Source organism: Astatotilapia calliptera, chromosome 17 (assembly GCF_900246225.1).
Source record: "Astatotilapia calliptera chromosome 17, fAstCal1.2, whole genome shotgun sequence".
NCBI lineage: Eukaryota > Metazoa > Chordata > Actinopteri > Cichliformes > Cichlidae > Astatotilapia > Astatotilapia calliptera.
Genome location: NC_039318.1, coordinates 37,223,056 through 37,237,889, shown reverse-complemented (window position 1 = coordinate 37,237,889; position 14,834 = coordinate 37,223,056). Strand labels below are relative to the sequence as shown.

General features: G+C 44.8%; 1 protein-coding gene across 1 annotated transcript; it reads left to right on the top strand.

The window, feature by feature from the left end:
• The first annotated feature begins 897 nt into the window (after window positions 1-897).
• ivns1abpa (influenza virus NS1A binding protein a) lies at window positions 898-14,824 on the top strand. Its single transcript, XM_026146062.1, has 15 exons — window positions 898-1,098; window positions 5,617-5,906; window positions 6,109-6,243; window positions 6,524-6,693; window positions 6,787-6,862; window positions 6,964-7,137; window positions 7,727-7,852; window positions 11,304-11,414; window positions 11,937-12,078; window positions 12,191-12,415; window positions 12,601-12,722; window positions 12,947-13,073; window positions 13,167-13,298; window positions 13,380-13,553; window positions 13,648-14,824. Exons 3-15 carry the CDS (start codon window positions 6,133-6,135, stop codon window positions 13,908-13,910), a joined length of 1,953 nt encoding a protein of 650 aa, XP_026001847.1. The 5' UTR covers window positions 898-1,098; window positions 5,617-5,906; window positions 6,109-6,132; the 3' UTR covers window positions 13,911-14,824.
• Window positions 14,825-14,834: the final 10 nt, after the last annotated feature.

Here is a 14,834-nt window from a genome sequence, read left to right as displayed (position 1 = left end):
GCTGCGGTTACCAACATATGCTCTTGTGCTGCAGACAAATAGACATGCTCACAGTGCAGATACTGACTGACTGACTGACACGTGGCTATGGAAGTGATTCCTATCCTCTAATCTAATTACTGACGCACTGAGTTTGTACTAAGCTCCATTCAGTCACAGCAGGTGAATGGGCTCTTCTACAATGACGTCCTTGCAGTAGCAGCCACGGTTTAGTTTGGATGTTCCTTTTTAATGGACATCACTTGTGGTAATTGTTAGAGCTTGCTGTCATGACTCATAGGATCAGTATATTAGTAATAGCAAGTAAATTTTGGCAGGTGCATTCAAAAGACAGAGAAGATAAAAGACTATCCTATTCAAACAGGACACTATAAGGCCAATTTAATCTCGTTTCACTGTAGATATTTTACTACTTTCTCTATTTTGCTGATATGAATGGATGAAAGAGGTTTAGATAAACGTAGGAAAAACCACAGGCGAATTAATAAAATGAACACATTTCCATGATGATCATACGAGGAGTGGTATATACTGTAAGGTGATTCAATTTTGAGGAAATTTTATTAACAAAGGTCATCATCTCCATAGCAACCACACTCTGAAAAGTTGCTTAGAAATACCTTAAACGCAACAGTTAATTATAATCGAGGAATGAGCCTTTTTAAAAGAGTTTTTAGGACTAGTTATTAAAGAAATATTAAAATGTTTCATGAATAAATTAATAACGAATAAATAAAATAAAAATAAATAAAACCGTCTTTCTCAGTGTGTTTCTAATAATCCACCGCGCTTCGCTACAACCTGGATTTCATCATTTTCACAGTGGGCGTTAAGGACCGCCCACTCTCGGTGACGCGGGGGGCGGAGTGGCGGTTCTCGGGAGCGCGCGTTCTCATTTTAGCGCTGCTCGGCCATTCTGGCACAGAGACAGTCGAAGTTTGACTGTGTGTCGACGGTCCTTTACTGAGGAAGAAAACACCTACCGTTAGCTCCACACGCCGTGCCTGTAGCCGCGTTGCGTCTTTTCTCCAGCTCGACTCCACCAAGTCTGAATTCGCATTAAATATGTCTCATATCATTTGTTATCAAACGCCTCAGGTAAGACTGTTCTCTCTCTTAAAAATAATTCAGAGATGAACTGATGTTGCTTGATGGCTTCGACGTGTAGTCAGCTGTTAACGCGTGGTGAAGCCGTTGTATGGGTTATTGGGCACTAGCACGGCCGTAAAACGACTCTTAGATGTGTATTTTGGAGCTTAAGATAAATGGCAATTTTCGCATTTATCGGGTTTGTGCGACAACCGCTGAAAATGCCGCGCAATGCTCCCTCGTAGCGGAGAGTCGCGGACAATTTACCCCGGCCGCAGCTTTCAGGTTGGCGTTACTGATGACTACAATAAGCTAACACTGACCGGTAACATAAGAGTATTGTTATTTTAGATGTAATTACTGAATAAAACACAGTGTCTGAATTTATTGTTGGTGTAGCTGCCCCGTGGTTACCGAGCTAGGAAGCGGTTGCTAGCTTAAAAAAAGGCTAACATGCGCTTCCCTCGGATCCATCTCTCCGTGACTTCCTAGCTCATTCCGTTCATTCCACCTGCATGCCCATGCCTAGGTCGCGTAAATGCAGAGGTATTTGTATAGTCTTCCTTTGTAGTCTTTGGAGAAAAAAAATCGATTTAACCTAATCTGGTACTTTAGGGCGGGTGGGGTGGGGGGGGTCCCTTTCCCGACTCAGTTTCCGGTGGCGGGATTGTATTTAGTGGCTATATGACTTCTGGATCATCGCCAGACATCATGGCCCTGGTGGTGGTTTCCTCTCGCTAGAGTGAAGGAGAGAGGGGGTTATTGAATGGCACTGCATAATAGCGACGAGACAAACATACGTACTTTAAATCAAATTGCAAGATTTACCCTTCGAGAAATGGTAGGTAGTTAGGGTGGGACACGCTGTCCTTTACTGACCCTTCATGTAGTTTAGCCACATTCTGTGGGCTGTGACCAGTCTTGCCACAGTACTGATGCCCCGTTTTTGCCACTGGGGCTTATTGATTACCCTTGATCATTTGGTATTCATTGGCTGCATGCTGCCTAACGCCATGGTAGTATTTGACCTACTGTGCTGTTAATCGGTTTCTGAAGCTAACAGTCACGTGGAAAATTCCCTAGTAACACACTGATTTAATGAAAGGGCTAAAAATAAACATTTAACGGGTTCCTTAATGTATGTCCAGTATGTGCTAAATGGAGTGTGTGCGTATATATGCAGTCTGATCAGTTGTGCTCACAGGCATTAGTGCTTTTATTTGCAGACGTGCTATTTTAATGAGATGGCCAGTAGTTGACTTGGGGGAGGGGGTTGGTTTGCTCCTTACATGCATTTGACGGCCTCCTCACCTTGTAGCTTATTGGAATGGATTTCAACTACAGACATGTTCCAGCGTAGGAAGGACTGTGTTTTAATAAGCTACAGAGGCAGCTGGGTGTATAGTGCTTTTTGTTATTGTTGTTCACCCTTATTAGATTCCCTTTGCGACGTGTTACAGGCGGTAAATTTCCACACGGTGAAAACTGGGTGTAATATTAAGCAGTGCCTCTTTTCACCACAAGAGGGCTGCCTAACAAGCATTAATTGTTCAGCTTTCCTACCAGCATTCTTTGTGCCTGTTTAATCAGATGGAAAAACGGAGAGAGGATCCATTCAGAGCTGTCCTCTGTGACAAAGTTGTGAACAGTGTCACTCTTTCTCTTCCAGGCTATTGTTCTCCCTCCTTTGTTTAGTGGCTTTCAAGCCTGCCTGTACAACGGCATTTGAAGCTCATCAACCATGCGCCCTGACCCCCCCCCTTCTTATTTTACTGCTTGCTCAGTGTCTGATGTGATACAAGTTTTGATCATGACTTGTGCTCACACAAGTGCCCCAAAGGACAGCCACAGGCAACAATTTCATACATATTCTGTTAAGCCTGAGACAATAAACATTTACTGGTTCCCAGAATAACTGTCAGTGGTTTAAAATTATCCAAATACACCAGGTCCTTGTGTCAGGAAAGCTGGGTTTAAGATGGAAACTCTGTTAAAGAACTATCTGGAAAGTTGAAGGTGTGGCTTTTGGCTGCCAGAGTTTCGCGTAAAGTGCTTGGTGGGAAAAAGGGAAGTGAAACGAGTCAATATGCCAGTGTGGTGGACCCAGGCCTGTGGAGGAGTTCACAGCATTTGTTCCTTCTCAGGGAGTCTTCTGCCAGATGTTGCGTAACGACTCAAAAATAGGTCAGCGTGCCCTCCGTCCACACGCAGACGGGCTGAATTATAGCTTTCTGTGCCAGTCTCGCTGTGTGTGCTGTTCATTGCTTTGTAAAAAGCCTATTTTCTAGAATGTGCCACCGAGCTTTGCTTTTTTCAGTGTGTGCTTTGGCACACATTATTGGCAGGTTCACATATTTGCCAATGAGCTCTTTCCCAAAAACAAAACAGTTGCGCAACATGGCACATCTTGATGCTTTCTGGCTTTAATTTTTATACTGCACGCAAGTAGCATCACTCCAGCACTTGCAAAAAAAATAAAGCCAGTAGTGACTGACAAGTAGTGTAATGCTTTTTCAGGAAAATGCATTACTTTTTAATCTTTTTTATTATTATTTTTTTAATCATGATCATTTTGTCCCTCAGACTTGAATTGTCCCAATTTATTCACGTCCCTTTGTGGGTTGCAGTGGAGGTAAAGAAACTGTTGGATACAGCCTGAAGCACAGTAATCCCTTCTTAGAATAGATCCTCCTTCCATTACTTTCTTATAAAACTGCTAACAGTATGGTTATGAGTTTAGTAGGTCACTGGATTTGAGTACTTTTACTTTGTTGATCTGGCTCAGTACATGTGTGTACTTGCTCTGCGAGTGTGATTGTAAATGATATCGGATAGAAGTTTAAGATTGATTTATGTATTCATACCGTTTTTATTGATCCTTTTCTAATGTTGCAGTAAAAACAAACATGCACTTTATTCAAAGTTAGCTGGAAAATAAATGTTTTTAAAAAGCAGAGTACAAATGAATAGTTTTCTCTCCTTTTTGTTCCTTTATTACAAATGTGTCATTCACACGTGACCTTGGCTTGGAAAGAATGTGTTTGTTTCCTCTGAACTATCTGACAGCGGATAACATGGTTGTTATTTCAGCAGCGGCTTACAAAGACCATGCTGTTTGTCTGCCTCATTGTCAGTCTGGTCTTTTGCTGTTTCTTTATCGGGTTAGCAGTGAAGTCAAACGTAGAACAGCTGTATTTACTTCTGTTAAAATCTTTTTGTTAAACTGGGATAATCGTGTGTTTCGGGGTCAGTTTAGGTATCCCTCTGCTTTACTTTTTGGTGAAGTCTAAATTTGTTTTTTAGTATTGGATCGAAATGTCTGAGGGGGAGGATCTTTACTAGGTCAGTGGGTTTTGGTCAGTGGTTGTTGATCAATGGTCATGAGAATTTGCATAATTATGATTACGGAACTGACCTCCCAGCCCATTGTTCCTTCAGTGGGCTGGTTTCAGTCATTATGCAAATGTGCTGTTTATAAGATTTGGGGAAACCTGCAGTCAGCTGAGACTGAAGACGTCACTTGGATGAGTGACAAAACGTTTCTCCCACAAAACGCTACGTCCAGATGAACAGAATCAACTTTTGGAGATTTACTAGGTGTGATGTGATTTGTAGGTGGGGTTGTGCACTAGGGTTACATGTATATGATGCATTTGCTGTACAGTGTCCTTGGGTGTTCTGAGGGGCGCTATTTTTAAATTAAAAAAAAATTATTATTATTATTATATGAAGCTTCACATGTCACAAGTCGTTTCCTCCTGCATTTTTCTTATAGGTCAGTGCCTGATTATAAAGGTTCCTATAGGGAGGAGCTAGCCGAGTAGGCCTGTCATGTAACATAGAGCTGATGGAGCCTTGCCTCGGAGAGAAGGGGAGATGAAGCTGAAGACATGAGATGGATTAAATGGTCTTGCTTGGCCTTATCAGCAGGTGTGGAGATTTAGAGCCAAATGGAGTGTTGCAAGGGAGGAGTATATGGTGCTTGGCTACCAGTGCTGCAGGCTCCATGCTTTACAGCAGGGGTAGGCAACTCCAGGCCTCGAGTGCTGGTGTCCTGCAGGTTTTAGATGTGTCCTTGATCCAACATGCTGATTTAAATGGCTAAATTACCTCCTCGACATGTCTTGAAGTTCTCCAGAGGCCTGGTAATGAACTAATCATGTGATTCAGGTGTGTTGACCCAGGGTGAGATCTAAAACCTGCCGGATACCGGCACTCGAGGCCTGGAGTTGGGGACCCCTGCTTTACAGGATATTGGGATAACAGTTTCTTAAACGTGATGGGATTGACTGGTCTGATTTATCTTTTATTGAATTTTGTAAGCAGTCTTGTGACTATTGAGGAAAACTGAGCTCTGCTGCGTGATTGTTTGTTTCCAAAGAGAAGGGACTGCAGCGCTCACTTTCTTACCACGTGGAACTGACTCATGCTCACATTGCCTGAATGCCAAGAACATGCAGCATCCATTTAAAAACCAAGCAAGAACGTAACTCCCTGTTTTCCTTCTCCTTTTTTTCCCCCATGCAGGTTATAATGTGCAACAAACACAGAATAAGTACTACTCTATAGCCAACGGGATACCAAGGACTCGATTGCAGTCGCTTCAAGCCTGATAGTTTGTCCTTGTGGCTGCTTCCCCTCTCCATTCTGCTCAGTGGTCAGCTGGCATTTCTTCTGACAACTTCCCATCCCTCTCCCTGGGTGAAGAAGACTTAGTTCTCACAGGGATCTTAGTCTGCTTTGCCTGGTGCCTACGTTTGTTTCCTGTTCTGCTCTCAGCAGTGGTGCTTCCCTGGATTTGAATTATTCTCTATTAGGTAAGACAACCACTAATGCAAGGATTATAATTGACAGTGCACGTTGCAGACGCCTAATCCTAATCCGGTGTAGTCGTCAATGAAATAAGCCAGCGTTTACGATCCTGCATACCTGAAAGCATGTCTCACACTGCAGAAGATATTCATTAGTGCTTGACTAAATGCATATATTTTTTGTTCTCTTTTCTTTTTTTTTCCTTAGATAATTTGTCAAAATTTTTCCAAGATGATTCAAAACGGTTATTTGATCTTTGAGGATGAAAGTTTCCTGGACTCTACCGTGGCCAAAATGAATGCCCTGAGGAAAAACGGGCAGTTCTGTGACGTTAGGCTGCAGGTATGCGTTATTGCAGAAACACTTGCATGGTCCATTGCACATTCTCAGAAAAGCCACCGAGTTATTCTGTGAACTTCTATGAGCTGAGGTGGAGCAGGGTGTGCTCTAGAGGACAAATGACCACTTACTCCACTGATTAACCTTTAAATACATGTTGTAAAAAAAAAAAAAAAACTCAATTGCTTTTCATTTTAACTTTATTAGTTTTACCCACTGTGATCTTTTATGCATTTCCCCCCCGATCCTGATTGAGTGACCCTTCTTTCTCTTTATTGCCCAGGTGTGTGGTCACGAACTCATGGCCCACCGTGCAGTTCTGGCTTGCTGCAGTCCCTACCTGTTTGAGATCTTTAACAGTGACATTGAGTCTCATGGAGTCTCACATGTCACTTTTGAGGACTTGGACCCAGAGGCTGTGGAGATCTTGCTAAACTACGCCTATACTGCCCAGTCAGTAGCAACTCTGACCTTTGACCCTTACGCCCATCTCTTTATGATTCTTAACCTTTGGTTGATAACGACTATGCATTTTCTGTGTGATAGACTCAAGGCAGACAAGGAGCTGGTCAAGGAAGTTTACTCTGCAGCCAAAAGGTTCAAAATGGAGCGAGTCAAACAGGTATGTTTTTTCCTCATCGGCCCCATTCGTCACAATTTTTTCCCCCATCATCCTTAAAGGTTATTTCCTCAGTTAATCCCAGTGTGTTCCGCTCACTTCAGATTTGTGGCGACTACCTGCTGTCTAAATTGGATTCCCAGAATGCCATCTCCTTTCGAAACTTTGCCAGCTCTATGGGAGATGCTAGATTTTTGTCCCAGGTAGATGCCTTCATCCAAGACCATCTACTGGAAGTGTCTGAACAGGAGGACTTCCTTAAACTTCCCCGCCTTAAGGTACTGGCATAAAGGATCACACATGTAGTTAAATATTTAAGTATTTATTGACTGTTTAAGTGCATTTGAGCCATTCTGTAATGAAGAAGTGATACATTGTAAGCCTCCGTTAACAGTCTTATGTCTCTGTAGCTACAGTTAGTGTTTAGTGAAATAACTCAGGATTAAGCTTTACATTTATACCTTTCTGACTCTAACGCAAGATTAACGATACTTACAGTATGAACGTGCGCCCTTTAATCATTACACTCAAATCCTGTTGAGTGTGGGGGACGTGAAGCACAGCAGGCTAACATGAGGCTTTTGTTCACACTGAATTAACCCCGTGGTTGAGTCAAAGTGAGCCTCTCCAGTTTTGTAAGGCTGGAATATAAACCTGCATGTGATTTCCTTTATTGTAGGATTGCATTATGCTGAGAGAAGAGCTGAAATTGGCATTTTAAACAAACTAATGGCAAAATGCTAATCATTCAGTAAGATGAGGTTCCCAGCTACCCAGTAAAGCTCGTGGTATTCATTTTCTGTTACGTGCTCACTTCATTTCTGCCGTGCACGCCTCCTGTTTCACCTCCTCACTCTGTGTTTACAGTTGGAGGTAATGCTAGAAGACAACCTCACCCTGCCCAGCAATGGCAAGCTCTACTCGAAGGTTCTCAACTGGGTGCAGCGTAGCCTGTGGGAGAACGGTGACCATCTGGAACGACTGATGGAGGAGGTCAGTATCCGGGTGTGCCGTCTCGGCTCATACTAATCTGCATTCTTGCCTTCCCCCTTCCCCTCCCTCTTAACTCCTCCTGTTTTTGACATTAAGAAGTCATTAGGAGGCTGAAGTAGAAATGGCATGCCATTTTCATGCTGTTCTATCAGCATTGTTCTTTTTTTGTTCCCTCTGATTTGTTGGAGTGTTTGCAGTAAGAAACTCTGTACCCCTGAACCCTACTACAAATTAGAGGTGAGCCCAAAAGAGCTGCTGTCTGCTCTTGTCTTTATATTTTTGGTTTGTTTGTTTTTTCCAATATTCTCTTTTGGGTATGTGGTTGGATTACATGCAACCCCATCTGAGTATTACGGTGCTCCTCTCCTCCTATGAACACACACACACTCAAAGGTCTGACCCTTGATTCTGATTTTTCACTTTTTGCTATCTGAACAGGTGCACGTTTGTTGCTGCAGCACTAACAGGCACTCCTCCCCGTTGATTTATATCTCCTGTAGGTTTATTAGCAGCAGCAGGAGACCAGACTGAGGAGCCAGGACTGAGCCACCAGGGTAATGAGTCAGAGAAAAGGGAGGGAGGAGAGGAGCACAACTGCCCCTCAGCAGCTTCTCTTTGCAGCCAAACAACACTGTGTCCCCATCTGTCCATGGCATACATGCACATGAATCCCATTTCCACATTTATCAGAACACATGGTTCATCATCTCCCTCGCAAGCGATACATGCAATTGAATACCCCGTTACTGCACATAAATTCATGTTAAACTTTTCTAAAATACACACACATCAGTCCTTTGCCTTTTATTTTATTTTTATATGCCCTAAAGATGGGCAGCTGAGTGACTCCAGCAGCTCCGACAGAATACATCTGACTGCTCGCGTCTCCTGGTGGATTTAATCTGTTATGTCCCAGCAAAGTTGTTTTACCTGCACTGTTGTTAGGCATCTGGATTTGCCTGCTCGTTGTGGCTGCTGTCACAGTAACAACTTCAACTAGAGGCTGAATTTTGAAGCAGCTGATGTGGGAAGTGTGCCACACGCAGCTCCTCTTCTTCATTCTTCACAGAAGATCTTTCCAGATGGAGCTTCGCATTTTATTATTTCTTTTTTTTACCAACTCCCTCTGTTCATAGATGGAAATTAAGGAGATGCTCTGTCACATTCGGCCGATATCTTCTTGCGCTTGAACGCCTAACACACTCTGTGCAGTGCTGGTGGTATGTGTGTCTTTAACACTGGCAGTCCCAGGCTTCTACCTTTCTACCTTTAAAACCCGCCACCAGCCAAATGGCTGGTAGGCTTTTAGCTAAGCTTTAGCTTCAGGCAAGTGGAAGCTAAATTGGCTAGTCATTCATATGTAAATTGGGTTGTTACCTGGGAATTCTGGAGGGGGGGGAGTGGGGGTGTGTGGATGAGGGGGGGGGGGAGCTGCTAAAAGCGGTGAGCTTCCTTTTGTTTCATCTTGATGCATTCTCAATCATCCAGGGAAACAAATCTCCAAAAGTCACCAACTTGGAGTGTTTCAGTTTGCCATCTTAGGGAGAAATCAACACACATGGGTGTATGTCCTTTGTTGCTGAGATTTATTGATAAAAACAGTACAAAAAATCAACCATTTGTACACATTTTTACAAATAATTATAAAAAGTGAGTGAGTACATTTCAACATTTTCAGCAATCACTCACAATCCTGGCACTGCCATGGTATCTGTAGTCTGCATTTACCACATGTGTATCTGTTGCAGTGAACACATCGCACAGTGGCATGATTGTTCTTGCAATTGTGTTTGACCTGACACATGGCTCTTTTTCCAGGGCTCGGTGTGGAGGGTTGTGTCAAAGGCAACTGTTCTTTTCTTGCCTTCTTCGCAGCTACATGAGAGTGAGCTAACTCCCTTGCAAGCTCCACCAGGAAGTCCACCCGTCTTTCCTTCGTCCCGGAGCATGCTTGATACAGCACATGTGCATTCAGTGCTGCCATGTCAATCATGTTATAAAACACGGCAACTGGCCAGCGCCGTGTTCCTCTGCGGACAGTGTACTCCCGAACCATCTGGTCCATCTGGACCATCTGGGTTTTGTGCCTCGCCCCGCGCTGAAACACAAAAACGTGCTCCCCAGGATGGAAGCTGGCTCCAGCAGGTTTGTGAGGACCTCAGAGCTCAGCTTCAGGGCCTGCAGGGGGATGTCTGATCACAGCTACAGCTGCAGTTATTATATGATATAGCTGTTTACAACTAACATTTAAACTCTCCATTCCTTCAACCTCTGCTGCCACGCTGACGGCGTATGCGGCCAAACGGAAGAAGACAGTCTATATTCTTAGCAGCATGCACGGCGTGGTTCAGACTGATAACACTACCAAAAGGAAGCCAAACACTGTCACCCTTTACAACAAAACAAAGTGTGGCGTGGATGTGATGGACCAGATGGTTCGGGAGTACACTGTCCGCAGAGGAACACGGCGCTGGCCAGTTGCCGTGTTTTATAACATGATTGACATGGCAGCACTGAATGCACATGTGCTGTATCAAGCATGCTCCGGGACGAAGGAAAGACGGGTGGACTTCCTGGTGGAGCTTGCAAGGGAGTTAGCTCACTCTCATGTAGCTGCGAAGAAGGCAAGAAAAGAACAGTTGCCTTTGACACAACCCTCCACACCGAGCCCTGGAAAAAGAGCCATGTGTCAGGTCAAACACAATTGCAAGAACAATCATGCCACTGTGCGATGTGTTCACTGCAACAGATACACATGTGGTAAATGCAGACTACAGATACCATGGCAGTGCCAGGATTGTGAGTGATTGCTGAAAATGTTGAAATGTACTCACTCACTTTTTATAATTATTTGTAAAAATGTGTACAAATGGTTGATTTTTTGTACTGTTTTTATCAATAAATCTCAGCAACAAAGGACATACACCCATGTGTGTTGATTTCTCCCTAAGATGGCAAACTGAAACACTCCAAGTTGGTGACTTTTGGAGATTTGTTTCCCTGGATGATTGAGAATGCATCAAGATGAAACAAAAGGAAGCTCACCGCTTTTAGCAGCTCCCCCACCCCCTCATCCACACACCCCCACTCCCCTCCCTCCAGAATTCCCAGGTAACAACCCAATTTACATATGAATGACTAGCCAATTTAGCTTCCACTTGCCTGAAGCTAAAGCTTAGCTAAAAGCCTACCAGCCATTTGGCTGCTCTCCGGGTTTTAAAGGTAGAAAAGCCAAATGGCTGGGCTCTGGGCCTTCCTAGTGTTAAAGGAAGCCTTTCTATTCAAACAGCAGAAGATCCAGGTCTCTGTCCCTCCCCCCTCTCCTCTTTACAGCACTGCCTCTCCCCCCCCCCCCCCCCTTTTTTTTTTCCCCCTCCCCCCTTATAAGGGGCTCTCAGTGTGTTGCCATGGAGACAGCCACATGGGTGTGTTGTTCCTGTTTGTCTTTCAGGTGCAAACGCTGTACTACTCACCTGACCATAAGCTGGTGGATGGAGGGCTGGTGATTGAGGGGCACAGTGAGGTGTTTGGTGGCGAGGAGGACCACCTTCAGTTTGTGCAGGTACTCAACAGCTTGTGCCTGGCTTCACCGCCTCTACCACACTTTGCTTGGCAGCGTGCGGCATACAGCTTGTGCCTGACCATGCATCAAAGAACTACATGGTCCCTTTCTGGCTAAAAGTCTATATGGCTCATTTGTACCATAATTTAGCCACAATGTAAGAGCTAATGTAACGTAGAACATGACCAATGATGCCGGCCTGGCAGTGCTGTTGAGCATATGTTAAAAGCTCTCTGTGTTTATTAAGCTAATCTCAGCCAGCTGAGCGTGGACAGTTGCTGTTTCAGGTTTTTATCGGCCTCCTTTAAATTGTGTGGTGGTCTGACACTGCTGTAGTAGCTGCTGTAGCTGGCTTCAGATATGGGGAGGTGAGATTTTGGTACTTGCTCCGGCAAGATCATGCTACGTCTACGTTAGAGCAGCTGGATCAAAGAGTAGGCTGGGATGGAATTGGTTGGCGTTGGCCCCTGTTGGGGCCTGTGGTGCAAGCTTGGTTTCTGTAGCTGCAATATACTCTTGCAGAAGAAACCTGTACGGGAGAGCGACCAGCGACAGATGAGCTGCAGCTCTTCAGGAAGCCTGTCTCCCTCCAACCAAGCAGCAAACGCCCCAAAGCAGACCGCCAGGAGAGAGTGGAAATACATCGCCTCTGAGAAGACCGCAAGTAAGTCCATTAACTGTGCGATCAGAACTTGCCTTTGGGTGGAATAAACGCCACATGCTGTACATGAAAAGCAAACTTTTTGTTGCCTAACCATCTCTAATCTTACTCCTAGGCAACAACTACTTGTGTCTGGCTGTGCTGGACGGTGTGCTGTGTGTGATCTTCTTGCACGGTCGCAACAGCCCTCAGACATCTCCCTCTGCCACTCCCTGCTTGATGAAGAGCCTCAGCTTCGAGGCCCAGCCAGAAGAGCTCGAAGAGCAACCGCTCTCACCCATGCATTATGCTCGCTCCGGCCTGGGCACCGCAGCCTTGAATGGAAAATTCATTGCAGCAGGTTGGCAAATCATCCATTAGCCTTACTGCTTTCTCTGTCGGTGGGGTGTGTATTTGTAGGTTATAGTGCAGCACGGACAGACGTACACACGTTGTTCTCACTGGACATGTAGGTTTTGCACTGATTAACATTTTGAGTTTATATAAGGGAGTTATTGACTGTGGTGCCTCTTTGTGTTCCTGCAGGGGGCTACAACAGAGAGGAGTGTCTGAGGACTGTCGAGTGTTACGACCCCAAGGAGGACCGCTGGACTTTCATCGCACCCATGCGGACTCCGAGGGCTCGTTTCCAGATGGCCGTGCTCATGGTAGAGTTTTAGCATTTATCTTATCTCAGGTTCATTTGTTCTGGATTACAGAGACATTTTAATATCCGCCCGGGAGCGTAGCTGCACCTGTTCAAACAGGATTAGTTGTCCTGTTTAAGTATTTCTCTACTCCTCGTGTTCAAATATGTTTGTTACATTTCTGTTAGTTGGCACTTGATGTTGCAAAAATTGGAAGTGTGAAAGGGTCTAATGACCTCTTGCAGGGTCAGCTTTACGTGATTGGAGGTTCAAACGGACATTCTGATGAGCTGAGCTGTGGGGAGAAATACGATCCTCGCACTGATGAGTGGACTCAAGTACCAGAGCTGAGGACGAATCGCTGCAACGCAGGTCGGTCCACTGTGCATGCATGTAACTTTTTTTCCATGTCTAGGAAAAAAAGTGTCTGAAGTCTTCAACTCGTCGCTTTCATCTCTCTTAAAGGCGTCTGCTCCTTGAACAACAAACTCTATGTTGTGGGAGGGTCGGATCCCTGCGGGCAGAAGGGTCTGAAGAACTGTGACGCTTTTGACCCTGTGGCCAAAACCTGGACCAACTGTGCCTCCCTCAACATCAGTGTGTATCCAGTGGATTTTGACTCTTTTGCAGCCTGAGGTGAGATGAAAAGCTGTATTCATTAAGCGAATATGATTTCAGGGAGGCACCAGGCAGCAGTGTGCGAGTTGGACGGCTTCATGTACGCGATCGGAGGGGCAGAGTCGTGGAATTGCCTGAACACCGTGGAGCGCTACAACCCCGAGAACAACACCTGGACTCTGATAGCTCCCATGAATGTGGCTCGCAGAGGGGCCGCCGTCGCCGTTCATGCAGGTGAGTCCACAGATACGAAAAGCTAGACCTGCCTTTCAGACTGATCCGTTCTCGGTCAGACTTCCCTGATGTTGGCATCTCTGGCTCTCGATAGGCAAACTGTTTGTTGTCGGCGGCTTCGACGGCACCCACGCTCTTCGCTGTGTGGAGATGTACGACCCCGCCCGCAACGATTGGAAGATGCTGGGCAGCATGACATCGTCTCGCAGCAATGCGGGCGTGGCCATGCTGGGCGACACAATCTACGCCGTGGGCGGCTTCGACGGAAACGAGTTCCTTAACACGGTGGAGGTATACAACCCCGAGATGGACGAGTGGTACGACTGCGCCAAAGCCCCGTCTCCCCTCTCTGACTGAAGAGGGAAGACCGGGAGGAGGGAGAGCAGGGGATTGGCGTTTCAGTGCTTCACCTATTTTTATTTTCCCCCCAAACTAACAGGCTTAGTGACGTAATCGTGTTTCGTGATGATCTGTGTGTATGAGCGGATACGTGTGGGGGTGGGGGGACGGGCGAGGGGTCTTCAGTGAAGATCGACTTATATGTAGGGGGGGTGGGGGGGTTGTTGCCCAAAGCAACATGACGCCTTTGCATATTGCATACAATGGTTTTTGTGCTGTATATATTTAGTTTCTTCCTCATTTCTGTCATATGCCAACACATTTAGTGCTTCTTTTCCCCCCTTACATTTCAAAGGTTTGTCACCTTTGAGGTTTTCACAGAAACGTTCGATTTTTGGTTACTTAAAAGGTGGCTGTATGGAGTGGTTTTGTTTTCATTTAAGAATATTTCTGTTGGGGGAAATGTAAGTTTGCTCACACATTTAAAGGTCAGTAGTTTGAAGCCTTACTCAAAAGTGCGAGTAGATAAACACCTATCATGGCTTTTTGTGTCATTTTAAACCAGCTGGATTGCTTTTTGGATCTTAAATGATGGCCTTTTTTTATATTTTTTTTATACACTGCTGATTTACCAGTTTAAAAATAAAAAAAATAGTAGTAGCAGAGAGCTTCAGTCATTGACTCTAACCAGTGCCAGATTTAGTTGCATTCACGTGCACACACACGCACAAACCATGCTTCTGCTAACTACATTTTTGTTTTTGTGACTTAAGAAATTGATGTATGTAGACATGCAGTTTACTAAAAATCTTTTCTTTTTTTTCCCGTCTTGGGTTTAAAGTGTCAGGCATTGGCAGATTCTTCTGGAAGGATTGTTAGAGCAAGAAAATGACCACATTTGTAACATTTCTTAATAAATCATTTAAACCAGATTCTTTTGGC

Excerpts from the sequence above, each read along its gene's own strand:
- ivns1abpa (XM_026146062.1), top strand. The coding sequence starts at position 6,133 with ATGATTCAAAACGGTTATTTGATCTTTGAGGATGAAAGTTTCCTGGAC. Across the intron at positions 6,863-6,963 it reads AAATGGAGCGAGTCAAACAG|ATTTGTGGCGACTACCTGCT; the intron begins GTATGTTTTTTC and ends CGCTCACTTCAG. Across the intron at positions 12,723-12,946 it reads TCCAGATGGCCGTGCTCATG|GGTCAGCTTTACGTGATTGG; the intron begins GTAGAGTTTTAG and ends GACCTCTTGCAG.